The following is a 25,735-nucleotide window of genomic DNA, read 5'->3' on the forward strand; positions in this document are numbered from 1 at the left end:
TTCCACAGAAGTTACTTGTACAGCAAGACTAGATTTTCCACATTCTGCTCATATTCACAAATCTAGCTTTTGTGACTCTTTGAGTTTAGGAATAACAATATCAGAGTGATAATACCTGTTGGTTTCATTATCAGAAGGCATACTGACATTCCTTTAATTGTTTTTAACTTTGTAGAGAAGAGGATGTATCATCTTGCCAGAAACAAATGGATACCTTTGAGCTACTTGTAGAATCATTAAAGAAATGGATAAAAGAGATGACAGAACGAATTCCAGCAGCACAACCCTCTCTGAATACAGAGGAGTTAAAGAAACCTTTGGAAGACACGTTGGTAAGACATTGTAGAGAAGTGAAATATGGCTGAAGGGAACAGGGCATCTATTACTAATGTGAAAGACTTCCAGTGTAAGTGGTCACAGTGAGTGGGACTTTGGAGCTTGCAGTCTGGGTTTATGTTCCCGTTTCCTCTGCATGTTTAGATATACTACAGGGGATTCACAAGTAGCAAAAAGCAGCAAGGTTATTCCTTTAAGCCTGAAATTGGTTTTGTAATGAACAAATTACTATCTTTCTTAACCAGAACTTAAAAGATGAATGGACATTAAAAGCACCAGAACTGCAGAAAATGAATAGCAGAGGAACATTGCTGTGTAATCTAATTACTGCTGTGACTTCTCCTGCCAAACTGAGAGCAGTTGCAAAATCAGGTATGCATTTGTATAATCAGGTAAGCCTAATATTTTAAGAGAAAACTTTTAAGAGAAAAATGAAAATATTTCATCCTTGGATTAGCTTTCTGAATATTATGGCTTGTGAGAGGTCAGCTAGCCATGTCTGTACTGACCATTGTCTGTTGTGACTCTCATTCAAACTGTCCTAACTGCTGTAGTAATTCAGTACACATTCTGGTTGCTTTACAGTGCCAAAATAACGTGAAAGTGTTTTGATATAAATGATTAACAGGTCCTAAAACTGTTACTTCAGTATGCAATTCCCAGATAATTAACAAAATGAACAGTGTTACAGTGGACTGCACCTCACCTCAGAAAACTTCTGATAATGAGAAACTCAATTATTCTGATCACTGTTCAGTGCATCATACATACATCAGGTCTGCAAGTAGGACAAATACAAATCCTGCCTTTGCAAACTTCTTCACTGGCCACAAGACTGTTCTGTGTGATGCCACACAGACATGTAAAGGTTTCTAGAGTCACAGGGATTTGTTGAAAGGATGACAAGTATATAGTTTATCTACAAAGTCAGCCTAGGCAAACCTCATGCCAATATGATACCATGGCTAACACTAGCCGATATTTTCATTGAAATAACAGCACAGAAAGGGATAAACTCCATATTCCAACATGACTTTCCTGGGCCAAAATGTATTTCCGGTCTGGAGCCTTAGCTCAATCCTTTCTACCAGTAGTCTGATTTTAAAGACAGCAAAATCATTTCTGTGATTTTTTCTGTATTTTAAGTGTTAATTCGTTTTATGGAACCCAGTAATTCTGCTGAGTATCATTCAAGTCACAGTTCAGGGCCTGTAGTACCAAGGGTGTTTTAGCAACTATAAGCACATTTTCAGTCAGTTCTTGAACAGACTAGATCTGGAAATAAATTTGAGTATGTTGGCCTTTGTTGGTGATCTGCAAAGGACTGAGAGGATGGGGACAGCCAGAGGATACCTATTTGGCCAGAGCAGAGCACTTTCTTTCTCAATATCTCTGTTTCAAAGAACATTTTGGAACCTTATATGGCGTATTTGGCCTCCCCCTTTCTCTACTTCTATGCATCCGGCTAGAAAAATAATTAAATAACTAGCATGTGAGAGCAGCTGTAATCCTCCAGACTAGAGTATTGACCCTCCTAGACAAGAGCTGTACTCTGTATCGCTTAATCATAGTTATAAATACTGGAGTCCAGCTCATAGAGCATGAAGATTTACAAGGCTCTGGCTGAGGCCTGTGACTTCTCTTGTCTAGTTTGTTTTCTCTTGCCATCCTCCAGCTGCTACTAATGTGGTCCTCACTGTCCAGCTGGTACTGTGGGGTAGATGCATAGCCTTTTCCAAGGCAACCGTTAATCTTCCTCTGTTAATTGCTCATCTGGGAATACATAGGTTCAGGAGAGTTGGAAGTGGTTCTCCTTGCAATTCTCTGTGGCTTGAATGTATGCCCCATTTCTGTGATCTGACAGCATTTTACAAAGCCCATGTAGCCCTGATTCCAGAGGCTTTGAAATTATGGTTTAGTTACTAGGGCTGCCTGGATGAGTGGCTGCCTTCTAGTGACAGTAAGGACTTTAGGTGTCCACATTGCAATCCCTGTCATGGAGCATGTACTTGTAAGTCTACCTCATGACAAGATATGGAGGGTTTTGTCTGGTTGGTGTCAAGAGCTTTTTGTGCAGAGGTACTGTGCTGCTAAATCATAGGCTCATTTAGGTTAGAAAAGACAAAGTCCAACTGTTAACCTAACACTGCCATGTCTGCCTCTAAACCATGTCCCTAGCGCCTCATCTATGTGCCTTTGAATACCTCCAGGGATGGTAATTCAAATCTGGTTGTGGTGTCTGCAATGACCACTCTGGTCATCTTTGCTGTTTAATGTTCAGTGCTCTCTTCAGAGTCTCAGTGTTTGCCAGCTAGCCCTCTCCCAGGCCATACCTAGACGTGACTGACTAATGTTCTCAGGAGGCAGCAGGGAACAGGTTCCTTTTGGGGAGAGGCAGGAAGTGACCTTAGTCAAATGGATGTGACTAGGCTTCACAGCTAGGACACAGACCTTTGCTCAATACAGTCTTTTATTTAGCATTGTATCGTGAGTGGTAGGACTGCTTATACATCATGTCTGTGTGCATCTGTGTGCACACCCACCTGCTGTGCATATGCTGTGCATATATAGTACCACTGATGGTACTAGTTGTCTGGAGCAGCTTGAAACATAAAACAATGGTAAAATATTTAAAGTTGAAATACAATATTTGCTATTACAAGGTTAGCATTCAGATATTTCTGTAACCTTATAATGTGAGCTATGTGAAATGCTATTTGGAAGTGGGAGGGTAGTGCTGGGTGTTTGGTGGGAAAAGGCTCCAATAAGCTTGGGACTTCATCTCCACAGGTGGCACAATGTTAAACGGTGAAGGAGCTCCAGGAACTCAGGATTTCTTGAAAACTAAAGGTCAGTAAAAATTTCAGGGTGCAGTAAAGAAATGTACCTGCCAATTACTGTGAAGTATGTAAGTATTTTTTAAATGTTGTACATAAATGTGCTTGTAGCAGCCTCTGCTAGATTGAAATTTCACCTCACCACCACTTAAGGCAACTATATTGACTAGGATGTGATACTAAAATTTCCTGTAACAAGATCTACCTTCAATAGTTTCTTTGAAGATCACATCTGGCTTTGTTTTCTGAATCAATATATCTATAAATGGATAGAGGGATGTCCATTTTAATATAACATGTGACTTCTGAGAAACTTCTATGTGTATGTAGTTTTAAACTTTTTCATACCCACCAGTGTTCACAACAGGCACATACACAAGCATGCATGTGCAGAGACACTCATTTTGCATACATGTGTATGACTATGCAACCAAACCCTTTACAGAAATAAAGGAACTGAAATAGGCACTTTCTATGTGCTTATGGATAGCCATGTACTACGTCCCAGGTTTGCAGTGTCTGTTCTCCTAAACTACAGCCTACTTAGTACACAGTCTGCCTGCTGTACTCTCTCAGTGATAAAACACACTTAAAACGTTACATGAATGTGCACAAAATATTATTGCAGTAACGTTGAGCTGTTGTAACAGACTGAACTGTAGTCTAGTATGTTCAACTGTTTGTAATGGAATTGTTGCTTAAAATACTAAAATAACAATGAATGGAAAGATTGAAAGGTATTTTTATACCTTTGTATGTCAAACTAATGATTTCTGTGAAGTGAGAAGGTCTTGCAAATAGAAATTTACATTAGGTCATTCAGATGGAGTGTTCCACAGTTAGAGTGAATTGAAAATAACTCTTAATGTGTTTGGCAGCTTCTTATTTGGGGGACAATTAGCTATTGTAACTCAGAGTACTGTTTAGAAGTTTTTGAAATCTTAATTATTGTTTGAAGGGCTTGGAACCTGTAACAGTGACTTTATGTATCTCTCCTTTTACAGAACTGGCAAATGTTCAACAAGCCATGTCTGATGTAAATCACAGTTATGAAGATTTGGGAATTTTATTGAAGGAAAAGATTTCAGAACTGGAAAGTATGCTTTCGAAAATGCAGAATATTCAGGAAGAATCAACCTCAGTGATGCAGTGGTTGCAAAAAATGGACAAAACTGCATCAGATTGGGAAGCTGCTCCAACTGATAGTGAGGAGGTTAAAGCCCAAGTTGAGCAACATAAGGTACTTTGGGGCTTCAAAAAAAACCTCCTTTTTCTTGCAGTTATTGGGCAATTGATATCTCAACCTTGCTTAATGTTGTAGAGAGTATTCAAATGATCCTAATAAGCATGCCTTGTCAGACTTGGAGCAAATCTGGCAAACTGTGCCAATGGAGTAAAAGAAGCACTGTGTCAAAATTGTGCAGGTCAGAAACTAATAATTTTAGTGGCCAGTTTAGCTAGGTGAGGCTATATTTATGCAGTAAACTTTGTTGAACTCCTTAGTGGTTTAGAGGTATATATGGGATTGCTTGTAAGATCTGAAGGGATATATTTTTCCAAAAGCTGTTTCTGTAGCTGCTGGTTCACTGACACTTCACAGACCCCTCAGTCTGTGTGGCTGTAGCAGCTTATGTCTACTCCAAGGCAATGTTTCTCTTCAGCAGCCGTGTCATGCTCGTTAAGCTATATAGCTGCACAACAGTCTCCTCCCCACTTTTTAGCTTATATGAGAAAACCACTGAATCAGCAGTAAGCTTCTGTCCTGTTTCAGCATTGGAAATGTATGCTTCTCTAGCAATGACAGACAACATTTACACATGTAAAGGGTCATCTGTAAACAGAAATGTAATGGAAAGGGAAAAATCTTTAGTTGCCTGTGATTGTGGATAAACAAGGACAGAATTTGATTGATCTGAGTGAGATTCTTCCTTTATATTTGATGTATTACCCTTAAAAATTAACCTGAACAGCTGCTAATTTTCCTCATACTTGGACCACATTCAATCCTAAAAAGACTCAATATGTAAGAAAACTGTCGCCTTCACATTTGATACAGAATGTACAAATCTAACACGATTGTCTTACACTCTGTATAGTAACAGAAGAGTATTCACAGTTGAAAAACTGAACAAGTTGTCAGGCAAGAGTCATCCTTCTGATGCAATTGGATCTCTTACTAAAAGTTCTAAATCAAGCACAGTTTGTTCAGTGTTTATTTCAGTGGGTTTGGATAATTGAAATGCAGCTTTATGAGGCAAACCTTGTTACTTAAGAATATTCATATAAGAGCCCTTTGCCAGGCATATAAGGAGTGTTCACTCTGTCTGTAAGAACAGCATGAATTAGGAGCTGTTGAGAAATCTCAGTCTCCTGCTAGGTCTACATTTGAAGCTACGATGCTCTTGAAACTATAGTTTTAGGTGATCTACAAGCAGCAGTCTATCTGTGATGGCAGGACTTTGTCTGAGGTAAATGAAGCCACACCACACTCTTCTCTGTTGGTGCTAGCTGGATTATTTCTGCTGGGAACTGTACTGTGCATCAGTTTGCTCTCTCTACAAGAACAGAGTCCAAGTATATGTGAATATCATGGGACCTAATAGATCTTATTTATCTGGATTCTTCTAGTTCTATCGCTTGATCAAAGTAAACCATAATTGTTACTATTAATATAGTTTAAATTGGTCAGGTTATCTCTTCCAAAGACAATTGACCAGCAACATATGCTATTGCAAGAGAAACACATGCTAAGCAGAGAAACACATTAAGTGTTAGATACGTATTATCTTCATGCTTGGCATCTCAGTATTATGAACTTCAAACTTTATCGTTCTTCTTTAGTCTCTTACTTACTCATTTTGTCACTTGAATTTGTAGCTTTTTGAAACTGAATTAAAGCAAAGTGCAAATAAAGTGCAAGAACTGAAGGACAAAGTGACAGAGCTGTTGGAGAAGAACCCTGGCTCTTCTGAGGCACCCAAGTGGAGACAAATGCTGGACAAAATAGGTACTTAAGGAAAGCTGTATTACACCTCAGGCTGGTTTGGAAGTTGTTTTATTGTGGGTTTTTTAAAGTATTAGCAATCACTAGTATTTTTAATATCTTGCTCCCTCTTACCTCCACTGATGTCTATAGGCTTTGAATTTATATAATTGCAGTTGAGAGAGGCTATAGCTTGACTCCCTGTTTGAGAGGGCTTCATCTTTTTCGAACAGTATGCAACTAAAACTTGACTGGTCAGTTAATGCTCCAGATTATTATGTTATTTTTCTTACAAAATATAACAAATTAAGTTAATTCTAATTTCAAGTAAAGAGCAGTTTGAGTTGTTGGTAGTGCAGTTCTGCATGCTTTTTTCCCATGAATTAGTGGCTTTTGTAATTTTATGGTTTTTTGACATCATCTAAAACCAATTCCGTAAATTTTGCCCCCCAAAAATGGAAATGACCATGTTTGAACAATAGCTTTTGAGATACTGCAGTGCGTAATTGTCATGAGCTTTTAAAAATTCTTCTGAGGTTTGTAATATTTTAAATAAAATGTTGGGAAATCTTGTCTCATACTGATAGACCTTTCTATAGCTAGACCAACAGTAATTTTAAAGCTGATATTTTTTCCAATCTATCACATTTGCAAGTGAAACTCTGAAAAGTTTAAGTAGCGAGTAAGGTCTCCAACAGAACTTGAGTAGTATTGAAAGGGAGTTAATACAGAATGAACTTAAGTCGATGATAGCAAAGTGGCAAAAGAAACTCAAAAAACAGTTAAAATTCAGGGCCAAAGAGAATTTGCAAATATCAGAGCTGATTGAGCAAGCACGCACCGTATCACAGAAGGAAGGGGGAAGTTACAAGACTCAGTGGCTACTTTGGAAGGCACTTGGCACAAGTGGAAGAGATCATATTTTAGCCCAGATGTGAACCTAAGCTTACACACACTTTTGAAATACCTCTGTGCAGAAGTATTTTCATTGCCTGTTACTCAGGGCCTGGGTTAGATGTCTAAATGAGGTAGTTAATCTCCACTGGGTCCTAATACAGACATTTGAGAGAGGAGGGCTGTTCAGCATAGAAGCCTAAATTAGGGCTTCTGCTCACACTTGGAAAAATATCTGTTTAAGCAAGAAGATTTAGAATCATAGAATTGTTACACTTGGAAAAGACCTTTAAGATCATCGACTCCAACCTCACACTGCCAGGTCCATCACTAAACTGAACCATGTCCTTCAGCACCTCATCTACGTGACTTTTGAATATCTCCAGGGATGGTGACTCCATCATCTCCCTGGGCAACTCGTTCCTATGCTTCATAACTCTCTTGGTGAAATTTTCCTCCTAATGTGCAATCTAAACCTCTCCTGGTACAACTTCAGCCCGTTTCCTTGTGTCCTGTCATTCATTATTAGAGAGAAGAGATCAATCCTCACCTCCTTTTAGGTAGTTGCAGAGAGTGATCAAGTCTCCTCTCAGCCTCCTCTAGTCTAAACATTCCCAGCTCCCTCAGCAACTCCTCATGAGTCATTCTCCAAATCCTTTGTGGGCTTTGTTGCCCATCTCTGGACATATTCCAGCATCTCAATGTCCTTCTTGTAGTGTGAGGCCCAGAAATGGACATAGTATTGGAGGTGCTGCCTCACCAGTGCCAACCACTGCCAAGTACAATCACTTGTGGACATCCTTGGCCCCGCTGATAACACTGTTACTGGTATAGGTCAGGATGCCATTGGCCTTCTTGGCTACCTGGGCACACTGCTGGCTCATGTTCAGCTGGCTGTTGATTAACATCCCCAGGTCCTTTTCTGCCAGACAGCTTTCCAGCCACTCTTCCCCAAGCCTGTAGCATTGCCTGGGATTGTTGTGGCCGAAGTGCAGGACCTGGCACTTGGCTTTGTTTAAAAATCATTGGCCTCTGCCCATTGCTGCAGTCTGTGCAGGTCTCTCTGAAGAGAGTTCCTGCCCTCAAGCAGATCTACACACCCCACCCAGCTTTGCAGTAAGTCTGCAAACTTACTGAGAGTGCACTTGATCCCCTCATACAGATCACTGATAAAGGTGTTAACCAGGAGAGGCCCCAACGCTGAGCCCCGGGGAACACCACTGGTGACTGGCAGCCAAGTGGGTTTAACTCCATTCACTATGACTCCCTGGGCCCACTCCCATCCAGACAGTTTTCCACCCATCACAGAGTGGGTCCATGTAAGCTGTTGTCTATGCAAATCAGGCATCTCAGTTAAAACTGAATACAGCCTTTTGGCTTTTTCTTCATTTGACACTGAAGCCTGAATTTGATGATATTTCATTTAGTAATATTGTAATCCAATTTTGTTACATGTTGTATATTCATTGCTCTAAAAATTCAACACATGGCTGTGCTAAGCTTCAGAGTGAATATGGATCTGACAGTTAAAGATGTATTTGCCGAGTCACTTCAATAAGGCATCTGGATTTAATCAGCAAGAAGCCTTATTAGAGTGCTCTGTTTATATTTCATATATAGTCTGCTCTCTGACAACCTATCTGCTGAACATGCATGCGATATGTTAACATTATCATTGTTAGATTCCAAATGGAAAGAGCTCAATCAAGTTACATCTGAAAGACAACAAAAATTAGAGGAGTCTTCAAATTACCTGACCCAGTTCCAGACAGCAGAAGCTCAGCTAAAGCACTGGCTTGTAGAAAAGGAGCTAATGGTCAGCGTTCTGGGACCGCTATCCATTGATCCTAATATGCTGAATACACAAAAGCAACAGGTTCAGGTAAGTAGTACCAACATGAGTTACTGATTTAAGTTTCTTCTGCTTTTTCTGCTATTTAGCAAAGTACTGTTGTACTCTAGATTGAATACAGCACAGTTAGCACAAGCCATTACATATGTTTATCAGCAAACATCACCTTAAGTCATACTTGACTATAGTAATTACAAGAAAAAAAATGGTAAGAGTGAAGAGAGATAGAACAACTAAAGGAGGAAAATGTTGAGGAGATAGTGATGGTCTAATACTGGTTTTAAATTTCGACCATACTATGGTTTCTCTGTAGTCAAATGAAATTCTTTGAGATTTTACCAACTTGAGTATGTATGCAACATTTTATGGTCAGTCGTCATATACAGTCTGTGGCCTAGAACTAGCTTTTGAAGATTTCATTCACTGTGCCAGTAGCTAAAAGGCAAGTGAAATGCAGTACTGTGAATACATACAGGGCCAAGAGTGTGAAAGACTGAAGAAAAAATGTAATGAAAAAGTGGAGTAGTTTACTCACAGAAATACAGCAAACTGTGTTCAGAAGAAACAAAAGTCAGAGTTGCAGAAACTAGAAATTGTAATTTCAAACATTTCTATTGCTGCCAGTTACTTCAAACTGTGATGAGAAATACCATTTTCATTTTGCAAAAATATTATTAAAGTTGGCATATCAATATTGATTAAAATGAAGTGTTTAAAACATGAACTACGTTCTGATACTATGTGAAAATGAATTCATATTGGCTCGTAAGTGCTTAAAAAATATAGACAGCTCATCACTTAACAGTCCTTAAAAGTTAAACCTAAGTGACTTAAAGCGTTTGGTATGTTCTGTAAAGTAAAACTATGATATTTACCCCTTCTTCTGCAAGCACTGTGACTCACTGTCAATCCCCCTCCAGTACTGGGAACCACTGATATAAACTTTAAAGGTCTTGCAGTACACATTCAGTCATTTTGTGAATTATCCAAATATTCTCTGTGCTATAATAAAACATTGCAATATTATGTCATAATACACCTTCTTTGAAGTTCTGTCTTAAGAGAAATATCAAAGCTGTCTAGGAAAGAAGACATTTCTTGAAACAGTGATTATTTTACATGGTACAGTTAATTACTGTAGTATTAACGGAATTCATTGTTTACCTGTATTTACTGACTGAATTTCTATTAGATGATGTATAAATTAAACTCATTTTTTCTGGTTCTTTGATGTAAATGCTTGGAAACAACACAGTTCATGTGTAGGAGATGCAATTATTTCACTGGCTTTTAAACTTGGAGATTGATTACTCAATAAGAAAGCTTAGCTAGAACAAATTCTACATGTTTTTTGTCAGAAGCACTTAGCTTCTTTTTTTCTTTAGGTAAATGTTTTTTAATTTTTTTTTTCCCCAGATTCTGCTCAAAGAGTTTGACACCAGAAAGCCACAGTATGAGCAGTTAACTATGGCTGGTGAAGGGATTCTGAAGAGACCTGGCGAACATCCACCTTCCCATGAAATTGTAAAAGAGCAATTGGCAGCTGTGGCACAAAAATGGGACAGTCTAACTGGCCAACTGAGGAACAGATGTGACCGAATTGACCAAGCTATTGTGAAAAGCACAGAGTATCAAAGTCTGCTCAGAAGTCTATCTGATAAACTAAGTGCCTTGGATAGCAAACTAAGCAGCGGCCTGGCTGTGAATACACAACCTGATGCTGTGAAACAACAACTGGAAATTGCTAGAGAAATGAAAGAGGAAATAGAACATGAAATGAAGAACATAAATGCTGCTCAAGCTCTTTGTGAAGAGCTGTCAACGCTGGTTGGAGAAGAGTATTTGAAAGCAGAACTTACAAGACAGTTAGATGGCATCTTAAAGTCATTTAAGGATATTGAGCAAAGATCGGGTTAGTATTTATTTAAAGGAAAATAGTAACTGAGGCACAGAGTAAAGCATCATATATAGAGGTGTTGAGTGAGCTGAGCCTAATGCCAACTCTCTATCCACTCCATTCCTAAAGCAGTTTTACATTAGAATATAGAAGAATCCCCATACCTTGAAAAGGTAAAAACAATACTTGGGATCTCTAGTGATCAATTTGGGAGAGAGTTTGAAGCACAATAGCAGGGTTGCTTTTCTCATCTCCTCCTTCAGATGCTTCTTCAGTTAATTGGAATGCCAAAAGTGGATGCTGTCCATTGGGCTACCTAATTCTACAGGTGCAAAGTGTAAGCCAGAATTGTGTTTTTTAGTGAAGCACCGGTTAATGGCTTATTGAAACACAGTGGGAATTGTATAAAACTGCCTGTGACAGAAGGAGGCTGACAGTCTGCAGCTTTCTATGTGAACTGCGGAACTGAGCAAAGAATACACTGCAAGCAGTATCATACTTTGTTCTCTCCAACAGCTTCAATTTTAGCTTTTTAATTTCCTCTGGTCACGAGGATCTTCAAAGGATCTCTGTGTGCCTGCAGGCTGGGAGTTAGACACTGCTAGGCTAGGTTGCTTAATATTCCCTGTGCTTACACATCATAATACCATGAAGCATGACTATGTGTTTTTTACCCCCGAAATCTTCCTAAATGAGATTCATGTAGACACAGATTGGCTGAGCTCACCTAATTTGATTCATGTCCAGATGCCTTCACTGTTCAGCTCTTTACTGTAGTACAGGCACCAGTTTGTCCCTTGCAAGAAATGGTTGACTTGGTTGTCTTCCAGTGTTGTGTACTAAGGACCAACTGTCCTTCCATTAATGATTACTGATAATAAAATCAGTATTTATTATTATTTCTTCACTGAATACTAGCAAATTCTGACAATGAACCTCTGTGCTGTCTTCTGTTTTGTAGATAACCATGTTCAGCAGCTTCAGTCGGCATATGCCACTTCTCATCAGTTCCAGCAAATGTCTAAGGACTTTCAGGCCTGGCTAGGCAAAAAGAAAGAAGAGTTGAACCAGGCTTGTCCTGTATCAGCCAAACTTGATGCCTTGCAATCACTAGTTGAAGAACAAAAGGATTTTGAAAAGACTATAACTGATCAGATAAGTTCATATGAAAAAATTGTTGCAGAAGGAGAAAGTATCTTACAGAAGACTCCAGGGGCTGACAAAGCAGCATTACAGTCCCAAATTGCCGCGATCAGAAGTAACTGGGATGAAATCAATAAGCAGGTAAAAGAAAGGCAAGATAAATTATCAGATTGTCTGGAGAAAGCCCTCAAATACAAGCAGCATGTAGAAAATCTACAGCCATGGATAGAGAAGTGCCAAAGCAACCTGTGTGAATTAAAAGTTGGCATAAACCCTACTGAAATAGAGAATTCTATTGTTCAGGTGAAGGCCTGGCAGAAGGACCTGGATAAACACCATGGGATGGTGGAGCTGTTAAATAATACTGCTGAAAGTTTGCTTAGTGCAAGCCAAACAGATAAAGAAATTGTTCAAGAAGAAACTAAGATGCTGAATCAGAAAGTGAACGTGGTCACTGAACAATTACATAAGAAGAGAGAGTGCTTGGAAGCTATGTCGCAAAGGCTGAAAGAGTTTCAGGAATCATGCAGGGAAACTGAAAAACAGCTTAAAAGTGCCAAAGAACATCTGGAAGCTCATGACTCACTTGGACCTCAGTCATTCAGTAGCAAACACCTGTTGATGATGCAGGCCCAGCAGAAAGCCTTACAGGCTTTAAAGCCTCGTGTTGACTTAGCAAAAAAGCTTGCCCAAGACCTAGTAGTAGAAGCTTCAGATTCAGCAGGTGTTTCTAACCTTTTGCTCCAAGCTGAATCCTTGGAACAAGAATACACTGCAGTGAACCAGCAGGTTGAAGACAGGTGCTCGTTCTTAGAGACAAAACTTCAGGGAATTGGCCATTTCCAAAACAGCATCCGAGAGATGTTCTCTCAGTTTGCAGAGTTTGATGATGAACTTGATAGCATGGCTCCAGTGGGGAGAGATCTCAAGGTACTGCAGTCACAGAGAGAGGACATAAAACATTTCCTGAAAAAGCTGGAGGATCTTATAATGAATAATGAAAATGCTAATAAAAGCTGTAAAATTATGCTAGCCACAGAAGCTGAAGCTTCTCCTGATCTTGTTGGAATAAAAAGAGACTTGGAAGCTTTAAATAAACAGTGTAAGAAGCTACTAGACAGAGCAAAAGCCAGGGAAGACCAAGTGGAGGATACTATCAGGCGTGTTGAGGAGTTTTACAGTAAGCTAAAAGAATTTTCCAGCCTGCTTGGGAGAGCTGAAGAACATGAAGAGTCCCAAGGTCCTGTTGGAATGGAAACAGACACTATTAATCAGCAGCTGAATACATTCAAGGTAGGAAGACTGATTTCTTTCTGACTACTATAAATTATTTTACCACAGTGCAGTTTTATTACATATGATTGTGAAATGGATGGATCAAGTACAGACTTTGGAGGTGTCTTGTTTCACAGCAGTATGCTACCTGTATGCTTTTTATCTGCTTTGTCGTGCTACACAGCAGCTTTCTTTTGCTACAGCATGTCAGATGTTGGTAACTTTGCATCCAGGTCACAATTCCTGCACCCAGGTCACAATTCCTGCACCCCAGTTCACTCTTCACATCTCTTCATTATCTCATTAGCCTATGCGATTCAACCACCATTTCTGCTTTTGAGAACTGCATATTGTCTGTGTTCTGATGTCCATGTATTACACAAACCTCCTTCCTCACTGTGATGTGAGTTTTAGACTCCATTGTTCATGTACTGGCTCACGTTCACTTTGCTCATCCAAGTAGTTGTTTTCACATGGGTATAGGCTTCAGCATGTCTAGGTTTAAGAACTGGCCTTTTGCTGTTTTCTGTTCTGGTGCACTGGCCAGTTTTACCTCACTTAATCCCATCCTTACCTAGAAACATACTAGTAAGAAGAAATCAGGTAAAATAAGACCCCTTTTATATTAGGAATGTACTATAGCATCCTTACCCAAAATGTACTGTGTGTAGCTTTTTCATGTGCCAGTTAGCAATCCGTGTCCAGCTCAAAAAAATACATTGCAGTGATAGTGGATGTTAATTGTGCTTTGGTGCTGCAGTGAAGTACTGATACTTGCATGCTTTAGGTTACAATAAATGAATTTCCAGTGCTTGCTGGAAGGATACATAATTTAAAAAGCAGTGTTTGAAAAACATCATCAGTCTCCTAACGTCTGTACAGTAGAACTGAGTATTCTGTGTTGCTTTGATTTCATTTCAGTCTTAATATTGATTCAGATGTTTGTGTGACTTGTACATTAGTTCACAGTTAATCACAAAAACAAATCGTTGTAGCAGGGCTTGATGAACCATGCTGTTAAAAGGATGACCTTGGAAAAAAAGTCATTACATGCTTGGCCCAACAGAGGGTGTGTTTTGTGTGTTTAAACTGAACCCTATTAGAAAGGAGAATGAAAAAGGGAAAGTTTAATCTGGGAATTTCCATGCAAGTGACTCTGAGTTTTGATGGTCTTCCAGAATGCATATATAGAGACAAAAATCTTGAACAAATAGTTATATTATGAGGACATTCCATTAGACTGGGAGGATTAAAATTGTATTGCTGACTGTCCTAACAAGCCTATCTCCATTTATAAGAGAAACAAATGGCTTTTCTTTGTATATAGTTAATAAAACACTTTGAGTATCAGAAAATAGCAAAAGAGCCTGTTGTGATTGCTGTTGTTCACACTAACTGTACAGGATTTCAGTTGTAGCCAATTTGTGATTTATGATTTTACCACATTTCTTGCATTTTCAAACACGAGGTGTAGCTTCAGGTCTTTGTGTGTGTGTGTGTGTGTGGACAAGACACGGCAATTGTGCACTTCAGGAGCAGTGAGAGCCTTCTCTGGGCTGTGCAGACCTGTGGGGAGACAGTGTCTCTGCAATCAAAGAGCTTGTGTGGCAAAAAAACCATGGAGAGGTGTAAAGAAGAGTGATATTAGTATGATTATATCCACAAATCTACTCCCGGATTGTATTTATATTAGATATTTATAAGTTTAGAAACGTGTTTTGCTTGAAGCAATTCTTTTAGGCCATACTTTTGCTTATGTATGAAAACACAGTGCCATTAAATGCGAGGTGAAAAAATAGAAAAAGATGAGTGGATTGTTTAAATAAGTAAAGAGCAAATGCAGGAATTAAGCAGCAGAGTGGAAAGCCTTTAAAGAAAGGAAATAGGAAGATGAGAATGGGAAATTTTACCAGGTGAGGGTGGTAGGTACCAAATGGATAGTTGGCGGCAGGAGGTTAAGGATCAACAATTATTCTCCTAATACTTGGTATGAGTGCTACTGGGGCACAGCAAAATTAGAGTGGGTAATGTACCTCCCCATACTTTTTGCCCCTCCAGAGAGCAATTTTACCTGAGGCAGCAAACTGTAGGAAGGCTGGCTCCCACAAATCCTGCTCCACTTGCAGTGTATTTGCACGTACGCAAACATACACAACCTGAAAATGTGGCTGTGGCCACAAAACCACAGTCTAGCTCCTTATGGCTTTAGCTTCTGTGGTCAAGTACAATCAACTTCTGTTCCTCAAGAGTAAAGCAGGAGAGTTGTTCTTTAGTAGATAGATTTATTCATATGAAATCTTCACTCTCTTCAGGGAAGAATCTCATGTCATTGGCCAGAGGTGGTTTTGTGGTTTGACCAATTTTTGTGTACAAAGAGTTAGAGCTTTGTGCATTTTCTTGGTATGCCATTAAAATGCACAGTTATTTAAAAGAAATAAACAGGCTTTGAGTTGTATTTTATATATGTTTAAAAACATATATACACTTACCTATACTTGTTTTTTTTCTTTTCCTTCTTTGTAATCTACTTACTCCAGTCAGTATAGAGTGTTAAATTGAATTTAGATATTGTCAGTGTTAAACTGTATTTATTTACAATGCAACTATAAACTTTGCTTTCTGTAAATGAAAATGGCCAGTGAAGTTCATTTGAAAGTAGAACCATGACTCTTACTTCACAAAGTACTCCAGGAAGTATATAGTCAAATGAAGAATTAATTACTAATTAACTCAGCTTTGTTAGACATTTTTTATCCCCAAAGTCTGTACACAATGCATGGATTGGTACTAAAAGGAAATGTCAGTAAATTAGGTCTGTTGAGGTACGCTGAGTCTGCCACCTTTCTTCAAAAGGAAAGCACAATTGTGCAAAAGGCCTGAACAAAATGCTGGATTCGGCTAGCCCCACAGACGCATTACTTGCAGCTAGCGTCTCTCTGAAACAAAAAACCCCACAATGTTGAATTATTTTACTTCTTGAAGCCTTTGCACAATTCTCTCTGTGGCCGTTAAAAGGCATTCTTCTTAGTAAAACTGACATGGCACTGTTACAGCTTTCATCACTGTATGGTTCATTGGATTTTTGCTTTTATTTTTGGAACAAAAGTAGATGTGGTCGTTAGATGTTGCCTTCTAATTGGACTTTATGAGAATTTTTAGTTAGCCTGAGTATTCCTGCCAGTGAGCTGGAACTAAGATTTTAATTGGCTTATGTTATAGAATCATCGAATCATTTAAGTTGGAAAAGACCTTTAAGATCATTGAGTCCAACCATTAATCCAGCATGCCCAAGTTCACCAGTAAACCATGTCCCTAAGCACCACATCTACAGGTCTCTTGTTAGTCGTGTAGAGAGTGACTGTCCTCTGATTTTCACTTTGAAGGCAGGTAATGTTGAAAGAATAATCAGAGGCTTCTATTTATGTTCAGTAAGAAATGGAATGTGTTGCATTTCTCTTGCACCAGTTTACAAACCCTGGAATAAGATACTAACCTTCCTAGGGATTTATTAGAGTTATGATCTGTGGTGAAAAGCAAAGGTAAATAAGCAACTCTGCAGTCTTTTTTTGAACTATTGATTTTGAAAGCGACTGTTGTATCACCTTCAGCAGATACGGTGAAAAATGGTAAAAGGTTTTTAAGATGTTAATACAGTCATTTTGCTATTGAGCAAATACTGACCCATTTCAGTTATAAACTTCCCTATAAAATGGTTCAGCACTCTTTGAATTCAGTCAGGGGCTGTTTGTGGGTGTTTTGTTGATGATAACTACAGATGACAGGACATCAAAAAAATGCTTTTCTCATCTTTACTATCATAATAGTATGTATTCTCAACTAGGGAATCAAGAGGTGAACATCTGTTGAAATAACTTTAATGTTAGGGCTGATCACCAGAGTAGGAAGAGAGAATTTGTCTCGCTTGACTTCAGTATTTTGATATGTGTCTGACTGTGTATCAAATAAATCAATAAACAAGAAGTGTGGTGGGTTTGTGTTTCACATGTACAGAGTATCCTGCTGGCTGCTTAACAAGGGAAGCTCCATCTGAATGCAGTTAATACCCATGTTATGTTTCAGCACTAAGTGCCATATGCTGTCCTTAAAGCGAGGTCTGAATTGTCACTGTAACTGATGGCTGCTGTCACACAAGCCGGGCAGGTCTGTGGTCATTAGGGATATGGTTTCTACTGTTGATGGGTTACCTGGGAGTCTCCCAACCCTTCATCTACATGATGATGAACTGGAAGTGTAGGTGCAAAGCATCAGTGTTTAAAAAACATGCATGTCCAAAACCTGAATCTTTGTCCTGTTAAACTCTTTTTATGCTGCTCTGAGTCTCACTTAAAAGTCTTCCAACTACAGATACCTATTCTCCTCATTCTGCTGTTTCTTTAGGCAGGAGCGGGGTGGCTTGGTGCTGCCCCATTCCTCAGAAGGCAGTTGCTCTGCCAGACAAAGCCACCCTAAACTGTCACCTCAGAGCCAGGAACCCGCCTGAAGAGAATCAAAACTGGACTGCACGCCTCTCTGTGCACATCAAATGGAGTAATACAGAACTACTCCAAGACCTGATCGCTAAAGACAAGTCTGGGGGATTTTGCTTTTTTAAAAATACACGGCTAAACTTTGAATTGAACTTCTGTGTGGAAGCGTCCATTTAAATGACGGCTTTGTCAGGCAGGGTGCTGGGGTGCGGACGATGGCTGAAAGAAAAGCGTTCCTCTCCGGCAAGGAGCCGGCTGGAGCGGTGCCGGCTCCCCGTACCGTGCCGCGCCGTGCCCCGCCTGCCTTTTGGATCGGGGCCACCCTGGCCCGGAGGCATCAGCTCGCCCGGCCGCCACGGCCGGCTCCGCCAGCGCTCCCGCACGGGCCGCGGCGGGAGTGATGTCAGCGGCGGGCGGGCGGCGAGGCCCCGCCGCCCCCACCGCGGCACGGCGCGGCACGGCGCGGCAGCGCACCGGCGGGCAGAGCCAGCGGCACGGCGGACCGCGGGGACCGGGAGGAGGCGGGGAGCGCCCCGGGGGCGGGGGACGGCAGCAGATGCTGCCTGGAGAGCGAAACGGGGCGTTTCTTCGGGCTCGGCGCTGGGCGGGCGCCGGCGGGAGCGCTGGGCGAGCTGGAGGGCTGGCCGGCCTCGCCGGGCGGTACGCGCCGGCGCCCGCGGAGAGCCGCTTCCCTCCCTCCCCTCCTTCTTCGAAGCTGCGCCTGGGCGAGGAGGAGGAAGGAGCGAGGGCAGCCCGCTAGCTGCAGCTGGTAGCCGGGGACCTGCCGAACGCAAACCTGCCGTGCCTTCGGGGGGACACGCCGCGCCTGCTTGGCTCTGCGCTGCCTTAAACAGCTCTCCGGGATAGTATTGGGAGGATCGGCCTGAAACATTTGTTTTCCGGCTCTCTAAGGACGCTCTGGCTTGGCTGCTAGAAAGTGATGTTTTCCTGTGGGACATGTGGAGGCACCCCGGACAAGCTCGGTACAAGAGAAGCGTAAGCTGCCTTTCGGATCAAGGTTATTTATAGCTACCGCCAAAAAAAAGTAAAGGGCTGGTTTATTATTCTTACTGTTCTGGATTTAACTTATTTTTCTCCTCCAAGATTTCTTCGTGCCTTGGTCTGGACCGTGCACATCCACTGTGGATTCTGTCTTTTTAAGCAGCTGCACCATGTTTTATTTATAAAGGAAGGGGTGCTCTGGAAACCGGTTAAATGGATTATAGTTAAGCCTTCACCTACAGAAGATAATGTGCTGCCTTCTGTAACGCTTGTTCATTTGGAAGGCTTATTCAGGAGATTTCACTGCAGATTCTGACCTGGAAAAATAAATTAAGCCTTCCATGGAGTGTTTGAAGTACTTAAGCTAGTGCTGTTTTTTGCTATAACTTGTTTTGCTGTGACATTGGAAGGTTTCTGATACTTTCTTATTGAAGCACTTTATATTTTAGAGGAGCGGAAAAAAGCCTCACATTGCTTTTAAACTGATGCACTGATTATGAACGACCTCAGCCACCTCATAAGTTATGTATATTTTGTATCTATGCATCTTCTGCTAAGGGCAAGTTTACTATAATTCTTCAGCGTGCTGGTGTTTTCTACGTGTTTCTCCTATATCCATGAAGACGGAGGTGTAGTGGTGTACCTGTGTGAATACTCTCAGGATGGGGAAGCCTCTCAGCAGGCCGGACTGTCTACGTCAGAATCCTCCATGTGTTGGCAAAGGGGAAGAAGATGAAGATCTAAATATTGAGGACTGCTACGTTCCTCAGAGGTCCATCTATGACACTGTGCGGCTGAATGAACAGATTGATTCGGGCTCCAAGGGCAGCCTCTCCTCGAGGCATTTCACAGACCGGACCTTACCCTACAGTCACAGAACGCTGGACATCAGCACTTTGTGCTCCAATGGTGCTCTTACTTCTTCCAGTGTTTTTGAGCTCCGAAGCCGTGAAGCTAACAAGTTAGATGAAAAAATGATTTTTGATGCCCTCAAGCTGAACAACGATATAATTCGGACAGCTGGATTGCCCAAACCCAAGTCTCACACAGAAAAGAAGGAGCACAGGCGATCTTGGAGAATGTTTGTTCCACCCAATTTTTCGGATTACACGAATAAAAGTGAATGTTCCTTTAATGAAACTGTTGATATGTCAGATACAGTTAGGTCAGGCAAATGCAAATGGGGTACAAGTTCTCTTACCTCCGAAGAGGATGACTCTGGTTTGTGCAGCCCTCCAACAGAAAGGGAGGAGAAACAAGATACACTGTTAGCAGGAGAGCAAACTCAATCACAAAGTTTATCTTCTGCAGAAGATATCCATGCAGTAGGTCAGTTCAGACCATACTTCCCAGCAATATGCAGAGAGCAGCAAACCCCACTGCTTGCTAGCAGCAGTGTCCCTGTCAAAGAAAGCTGCAGATTGGCTATGCATGATATTATGCCCTCTGAAAAGGTAAAGCAAAGCAATGCACAGACATGTGAGAGTGACCAAGTAGAGATGGGGGTGAAATACTCTCACTTAGAAGTTTTCCAAGATGAAGCTCTGTCACATGAAGATTCTCTTCAAAGTGGTGGAAGAGGTATTTCCCGTGACAAAAATGAGGCAGAAAGTGTGTATGAAGTTCGTGAAAAAATTAAAACACGAGTCACAACAGTTGAGGAGGATTATGTGGATGATGCACCTCCTCATTTAGACGTTTGTTACACAAATGTTTCTCTAAATACTAGTGACTCGGATTTAGCAACATACGACATTTTATCAACGGAGGAATCCATAGCACCTACAGGCTCAAATGAAATGGGATTTTCTGTTCAACAACTTGAATTAGATAGTCCTGTAAACTGTCCAAAAGCTTTCCCAGGGAGAAGTAAAGGCAATATCTGGACTACTGGCATCCAAGAAACCTTGGATACAGTCTGCAATGGCCTATTGTCTAACAAGGTAATTAAAATCTATAGATTTGTGAAGCAGTTAGAGTTCATCCCTAAAGATACTTGTTTAAAGCATTCTTTAAGTTGTGTTGTTGCAAAAAAAAATGTCGGTTTTCGTGATTAATTCCGCAGATGCCAGTGTCTTCTACATACGCATCTATGTGATGCGCACAGGAGGTGAGGTGGTCAGCGTAGGTAGTGAGCTGGGGGCAGATGCCCAGCGAGATGGTTCCTTGGCCGGAGCGGGGGCAGGGGGGTTTATCCCCCGAGCTCCCGCGTCGGCGTCCGGCCGTAGCGCAGAGCGCAGTCACCGGCCTCGCCGTTCAAGGGCAGCTGCGGCCCGGGGGCTCAGCCCGAGCAGCCTCTGCTCATCAAGGTGTAAGCAAGAGTATCAGATCGTTGCGGTTTCCAAAGCAAAGATTAAAGGCTCACCGCCTCTTCTGTAAGCCGCCCTTTGCATTTACGTGCCAGAAAGGCAGATCTGACGTTACGGTAGTAGTTTACAAGCTCGGGATCTTGCAGGGCTTCGCGAGTGGTGGGTGAGGTAAGAGAGTAAGAAGTGACGCTTTGTAATAAGGAAAGGGTGTTTGTCGGGTCTGTGATTTTTTTCTTCCCACTCTGGTTGAAATCTGAGATGCTTCAAGCTTTGTTGCTAAGTTGTTCTGGTAAACTTTGGCCTCAGCAATAATTGTAATTTATTTTAAGCTTCTCCCTGCAAAGAATGCATGCGTTTTTAAAGGGCAGATTGTGGAGATCAGTCCTTCTGTGGCAGGACGTTGCTCTCAAAAGGTGAGGCTTTATGGCACATAAAAGAAGAATTTGTTTTTGATGCTGTGTGGAAATATTATTCTGCTGCAACAAAAACACAAGCCTTTTGCCTTTTTTTGGGAACAGCCAGCTGATTGCACTCTCTCTAGTCTCATGTAACCAGAGTCTTAGAGTTTTCAGGTTTCTTTGTGCATAGGAACAAAATTGTTAGAGTGGCTTAATTTATTTTACCCCTCGTGTTTGGTGTAGTTGCTCTGGCTTCTAGATTGACTTGTCAAGCTGGTGGAAGCGTGCTCAGCCACCTGAGGGTCTGCTGCTTTAAAAGCAATCACTTGCCACACTGTGTTCCCTGCGAAAGAGAGTCGTTGGTGTGTTCAAAGTGATTCCTGCTTTTCAGGATGCTGAGAAAGGTTGCTTTGAATGCAGCAAGTGTACACCAAAACTGTTACTGAATGCTGCTATAGAAAAAGACGGATTTAGGGTCAAAAGTTGAGCATTCTTTAGCATTGTTTATTCATTGGTTATTTTTCACTGGCCTGTGTAATTAATTCAGGGGCTTCAGGCCATTTTCTGATCTCATTGACACCGGTGTCCCTGCAGCCTAACACAGCTGAATACAAATGGAAATTTACATTACTGTTGCTAATGGTAATAATCTGTTTCTGAAAAAGCTTAAATACCTGAAAGAATAAAATAAAGCAAACAGAAAAACTGCTCAAACTGCTGGTTTTGTATGGTCAAAGCTCTGGTAATTTGCAAGATTATCCCTTTGAATGAAAGCCCATTCTCCTCGGTGTCCACTGGGATACTGTTTCAACAGCATCTGTGGTGCCTTCTCCTCTCTTGTCACTATTCTCCTAGAAGCTACCTGAAAATATCTCTTCCTTCACTGCTTTTTGAAGTTAAAACTTTTGCTTTTGCCCTATTTAGGAAAAAAAAATTGCTCAGTTGTGTCTCTTGCTGTGTCTTTGTTTATTTGAGGACAACCTAATAATCCCTCAGTGCCATTTTTTTGGTAAACTTTGTGGACAGATAATTGAACAGATTGTCCCCCTCCCCCACCCAAAAAAAAAAAACCCAACAAAAACCCAACCCAAACCAACAAACTCCTTTCCCTCTTCTCTCCCTTTCCTTCCTCTCTAAAACTACTTGTGGAAACGTTCATCATTTTCCGCCTATGGTGTATTGCATTTCCTTTGTTTATATTGTGTCTATTCTGTTGAGATTTATTATTTTTTTAAGAAGGTGCTGATGAAGAATGATTTCCTTTCTTCTATACATCAGTTTTATGCAATTTTGTTGTTGTTATGTACTGTGATGTAAACACCAGGTGGCTTTTATGTCACAAGATACAGTGTTTCATGTGTATCTTGGATTTCAACTGCAGGTATTCCAGAAAGAAGAAATTGAACCCCTGCAAGTAAAACAACAGGAGGTAAATTGGCTGGGTCAAGGCCTTATTCAAAGTGCTGCTAAAAGTACCAACATAGAAAACCTTGAACATGACCTCGAAGATGTCAACACCCGATGGAAGACTCTTAATAAGAAGGTTATTATTTTTGTATATTATTCTTCTTTTGTTGTGTTCTGCTTTTTGGTTATTTGCTTGCTGACATCTTTGAAAATACAGGAAATTAAATATCCACTATGAAATGTGTTATATTACTTTGCCCAATCACTTTGTTGGTAATTCTGAGGATAAGATTTGTATCACGAGTACCAGAGGTATTACTATTATTTGTAAGGTTTTGTCAAGCCTTCTATGGGTCTGTCCTGGGTTTTTATTGAGGAAATACTCCTGTAGCACTCTCTGCTCCTTCCTGCTTAAACAGAGCAGGAAAGTTTGATAGTCCAGTCAGAAAGCTTGGAATTGTCACAGAATCACAGGTGTTGGAAGGGACATCTAAAGATCATCTAGTCCAACCCCAGTGCTCTAGCAGGTTCACCTAGATCAGGTCACTCAGGAACGTGTCCAGGCGGGTTTTGAAAACCTCCAGAGAAGAAGACTCCACAACCTCCCTGGGCAGCTTGTGACAGGTCTCCCTCACCTGAACAGTAGTTTTTCCTTAAACTTAAGTGGAGGCTTTTGGGTTCCAGCTTCCTTCCATTATCCCTTGTCCCATCACTGGACACTACAGAAAAAAGTGTTGCCCCATCCCCTTGACACGCACCTTTTAAATACTTGTTAGTATTAATGAGGTCTTCTCTCAGCCTCCTCCAAGCTGTGACACATTCATAGGAAAAGTAGCTATGTTGTTTGTAGCCAGCCACTTTCAAAAAGTTGTCCTTCAGTCTCTGTTCACAAGTTTTTTTACTCTGTTTTCATTCATACTCTGTGCACTGCACAGAGCAGGGGTACAGCCTGACTTTCCCTGACTAGTGGCACTTTTACTTTACAGCATATAGGATTGTTTTGTTTGAAACACTGGAAGGTACTACTGCTTTGGAAAACTGGCTGTAGGTGTTTTTCTGTGCTTTTTGAAAAGTTCTCTTCCAGCAGTAGGTGCTGTTGAAAAATGGAAAGAGTGGGAAGTAGAAACAGTGCTCATTTTCTTCTCCTCTCTCTTCCTGGAGGAGTGATGCAGCAGAACCACAGACACCTGTGATTCACCTGTTTGTCTTGTCCTTTCCTATTTCTTCTTCCCTTTGATGGGATTACTGCCCTTTGTTCAGAGTTGCTACTTTGGGTTCCTCGCTTGGTCTTTCTTATCAGGAAAATAAAGACCATCTGGAACACAAACATCCTGTCACAATACTTCATAGTACTGTAGCTATATAAAATAGGAGTGTCTTTTGTAAGGAACTACTGGACCAGTTGGGATATCTGTAGCCCCAAGAGACTACAGGTTTTGGCTACTTAGTTCACAAAAATAAAAAAACCTCAACAAATCTGAGTGCAGTCTGATCGTCTACTTCTTTTTCAGGTTGCCCAGCGTGCTGCACAGTTGCAGGAAGCCCTTCTTCACTGTGGGAGATTTCAGGATGCCCTTGAATCTCTGCTTAGCTGGCTCATTGATACAGAAGATCTTGTGGCTAATCAAAAACCACCATCTGCTGAATTCAAAGTTGTGAAGGCCCAAATACAAGAGCAGAAAGTAAGTGAAATATGTTCAGAATATCTCTTCTTCCATTGGATCAATAAGGGTAAATTCCCAGTCTTTGGAAAAGCATAAAATCTGTTTGAGTGTATTATATTACACTGAAGTATGCTGAGGTATTTTAAGCAGACATCTGTTGGATACTTAGGAATCTGTCCAGAGTTGGGAGAAGTGCTCATCTTCTGGGACATAAGACAAAGAGTGACACTGTGCAATCTGAGGTCTGGGTAGAATTATTAACACTCTCTGGAAAGGATTGTTAAAGGTCCATTGGAAAAAGAGAAAGCATAAAATCTGGTGTTCAGCCATTTGGAGAGTAGGAAATAAAACTACTGATTTTTCATTGTAATAATTCCAAGGTAATGTTGCAGATTATGGACTTAAATACTTAGCTCTTGATCCTGATTGTGATCTGATTGTTGTTGGTAATTAGTTGGAATGCTGTTGGGAAATGACTTTTGCTAATGTAGAAGTACTGTCAGCATTGTCAACTTCTGCAAATTTTCATAATGATTCTAGAAAAAAGAACTGTAATGTAGTTCATGAAACACAATCCATGCAGTTGGGCTGTGTGGTCCACTGTCACCCACATATTTAATTTAAAGTTATGGTCGATACAGATTGTCATTTGGGGATATCTACAAGGGCAAAATGTCAATGTTAACAAAGGCAATTAGAGAATGTAGGAAGAGAGGATTGTAGAGAGAGGTGTATTTTATTCTTCACAGAGAAGTTAGTGTACTGGACTAGATCAGTGAACTCAGTTGTATCTCAAACAAATGATGAGCTGATCATACTAAATCTATTTTCTTACCTCTCTATATGTCGATAATGTTTGCGTTACCAAATCTAGAAAAATATGCCAGCTTTCTCAAAAATTTTCCCATAAAGTGTATCAAATACTCTTAATAGCTTGTTATACCCTTAATGGTATTAAATAGGACTTTTTCCTCTATATGTTTGCTCTTTGGGCTGCCACACATCTTTATCCCATAGAAACCCAGCAGGTTGGACTTGGTGAAACTGATGTTCACAGAATCACAGAATGGTAGTGTTGGAAGGGACTTCTAAAGATCATCTAGTCCAACCCCCTTGCTCAAGCAGATCTGCCTAGATCAGATTGTACAGGAACATGTCCAGGTGGGTTTGGAAACCTCCAGAGAAGGAGACTCCACGCTCTCCCTGGGCAGCCTGTGGCAGGGCTCCCTCATCCTTACAGTAAAGAAGTTT

General features: G+C 40.8%; 1 protein-coding gene across 20 annotated transcripts in view; it reads left to right on the plus strand.

Annotated features, from left to right (window-relative positions):
- Positions 1-25,735, plus strand: part of DST (dystonin) — a 308,980-nt gene that overhangs the window by 214,598 nt on the left and 68,647 nt on the right. For all 20 annotated transcript variants that reach the window (XM_061989556.1, XM_061989537.1, XM_061989540.1 and 17 more), the window contains 10 exons: positions 176-332; positions 582-708; positions 3,127-3,186; positions 4,178-4,413; positions 6,051-6,180; positions 8,733-8,932; positions 10,319-10,814; positions 11,761-13,235; positions 22,795-22,956; positions 24,332-24,502. In XM_061989556.1, coding sequence (XP_061845540.1) covers positions 176-332; positions 582-708; positions 3,127-3,186; positions 4,178-4,413; positions 6,051-6,180; positions 8,733-8,932; positions 10,319-10,814; positions 11,761-13,235; positions 22,795-22,956; positions 24,332-24,502 — 3,214 coding nt within the window. The remainder of the gene's footprint in view (positions 1-175; positions 333-581; positions 709-3,126; positions 3,187-4,177; positions 4,414-6,050; positions 6,181-8,732; positions 8,933-10,318; positions 10,815-11,760; positions 13,236-22,794; positions 22,957-24,331; positions 24,503-25,735) is intronic.

This window comes from Colius striatus, chromosome 2 (assembly GCF_028858725.1).
Source record: "Colius striatus isolate bColStr4 chromosome 2, bColStr4.1.hap1, whole genome shotgun sequence".
Taxonomy (NCBI): Eukaryota; Metazoa; Chordata; class Aves; order Coliiformes; family Coliidae; genus Colius; species Colius striatus.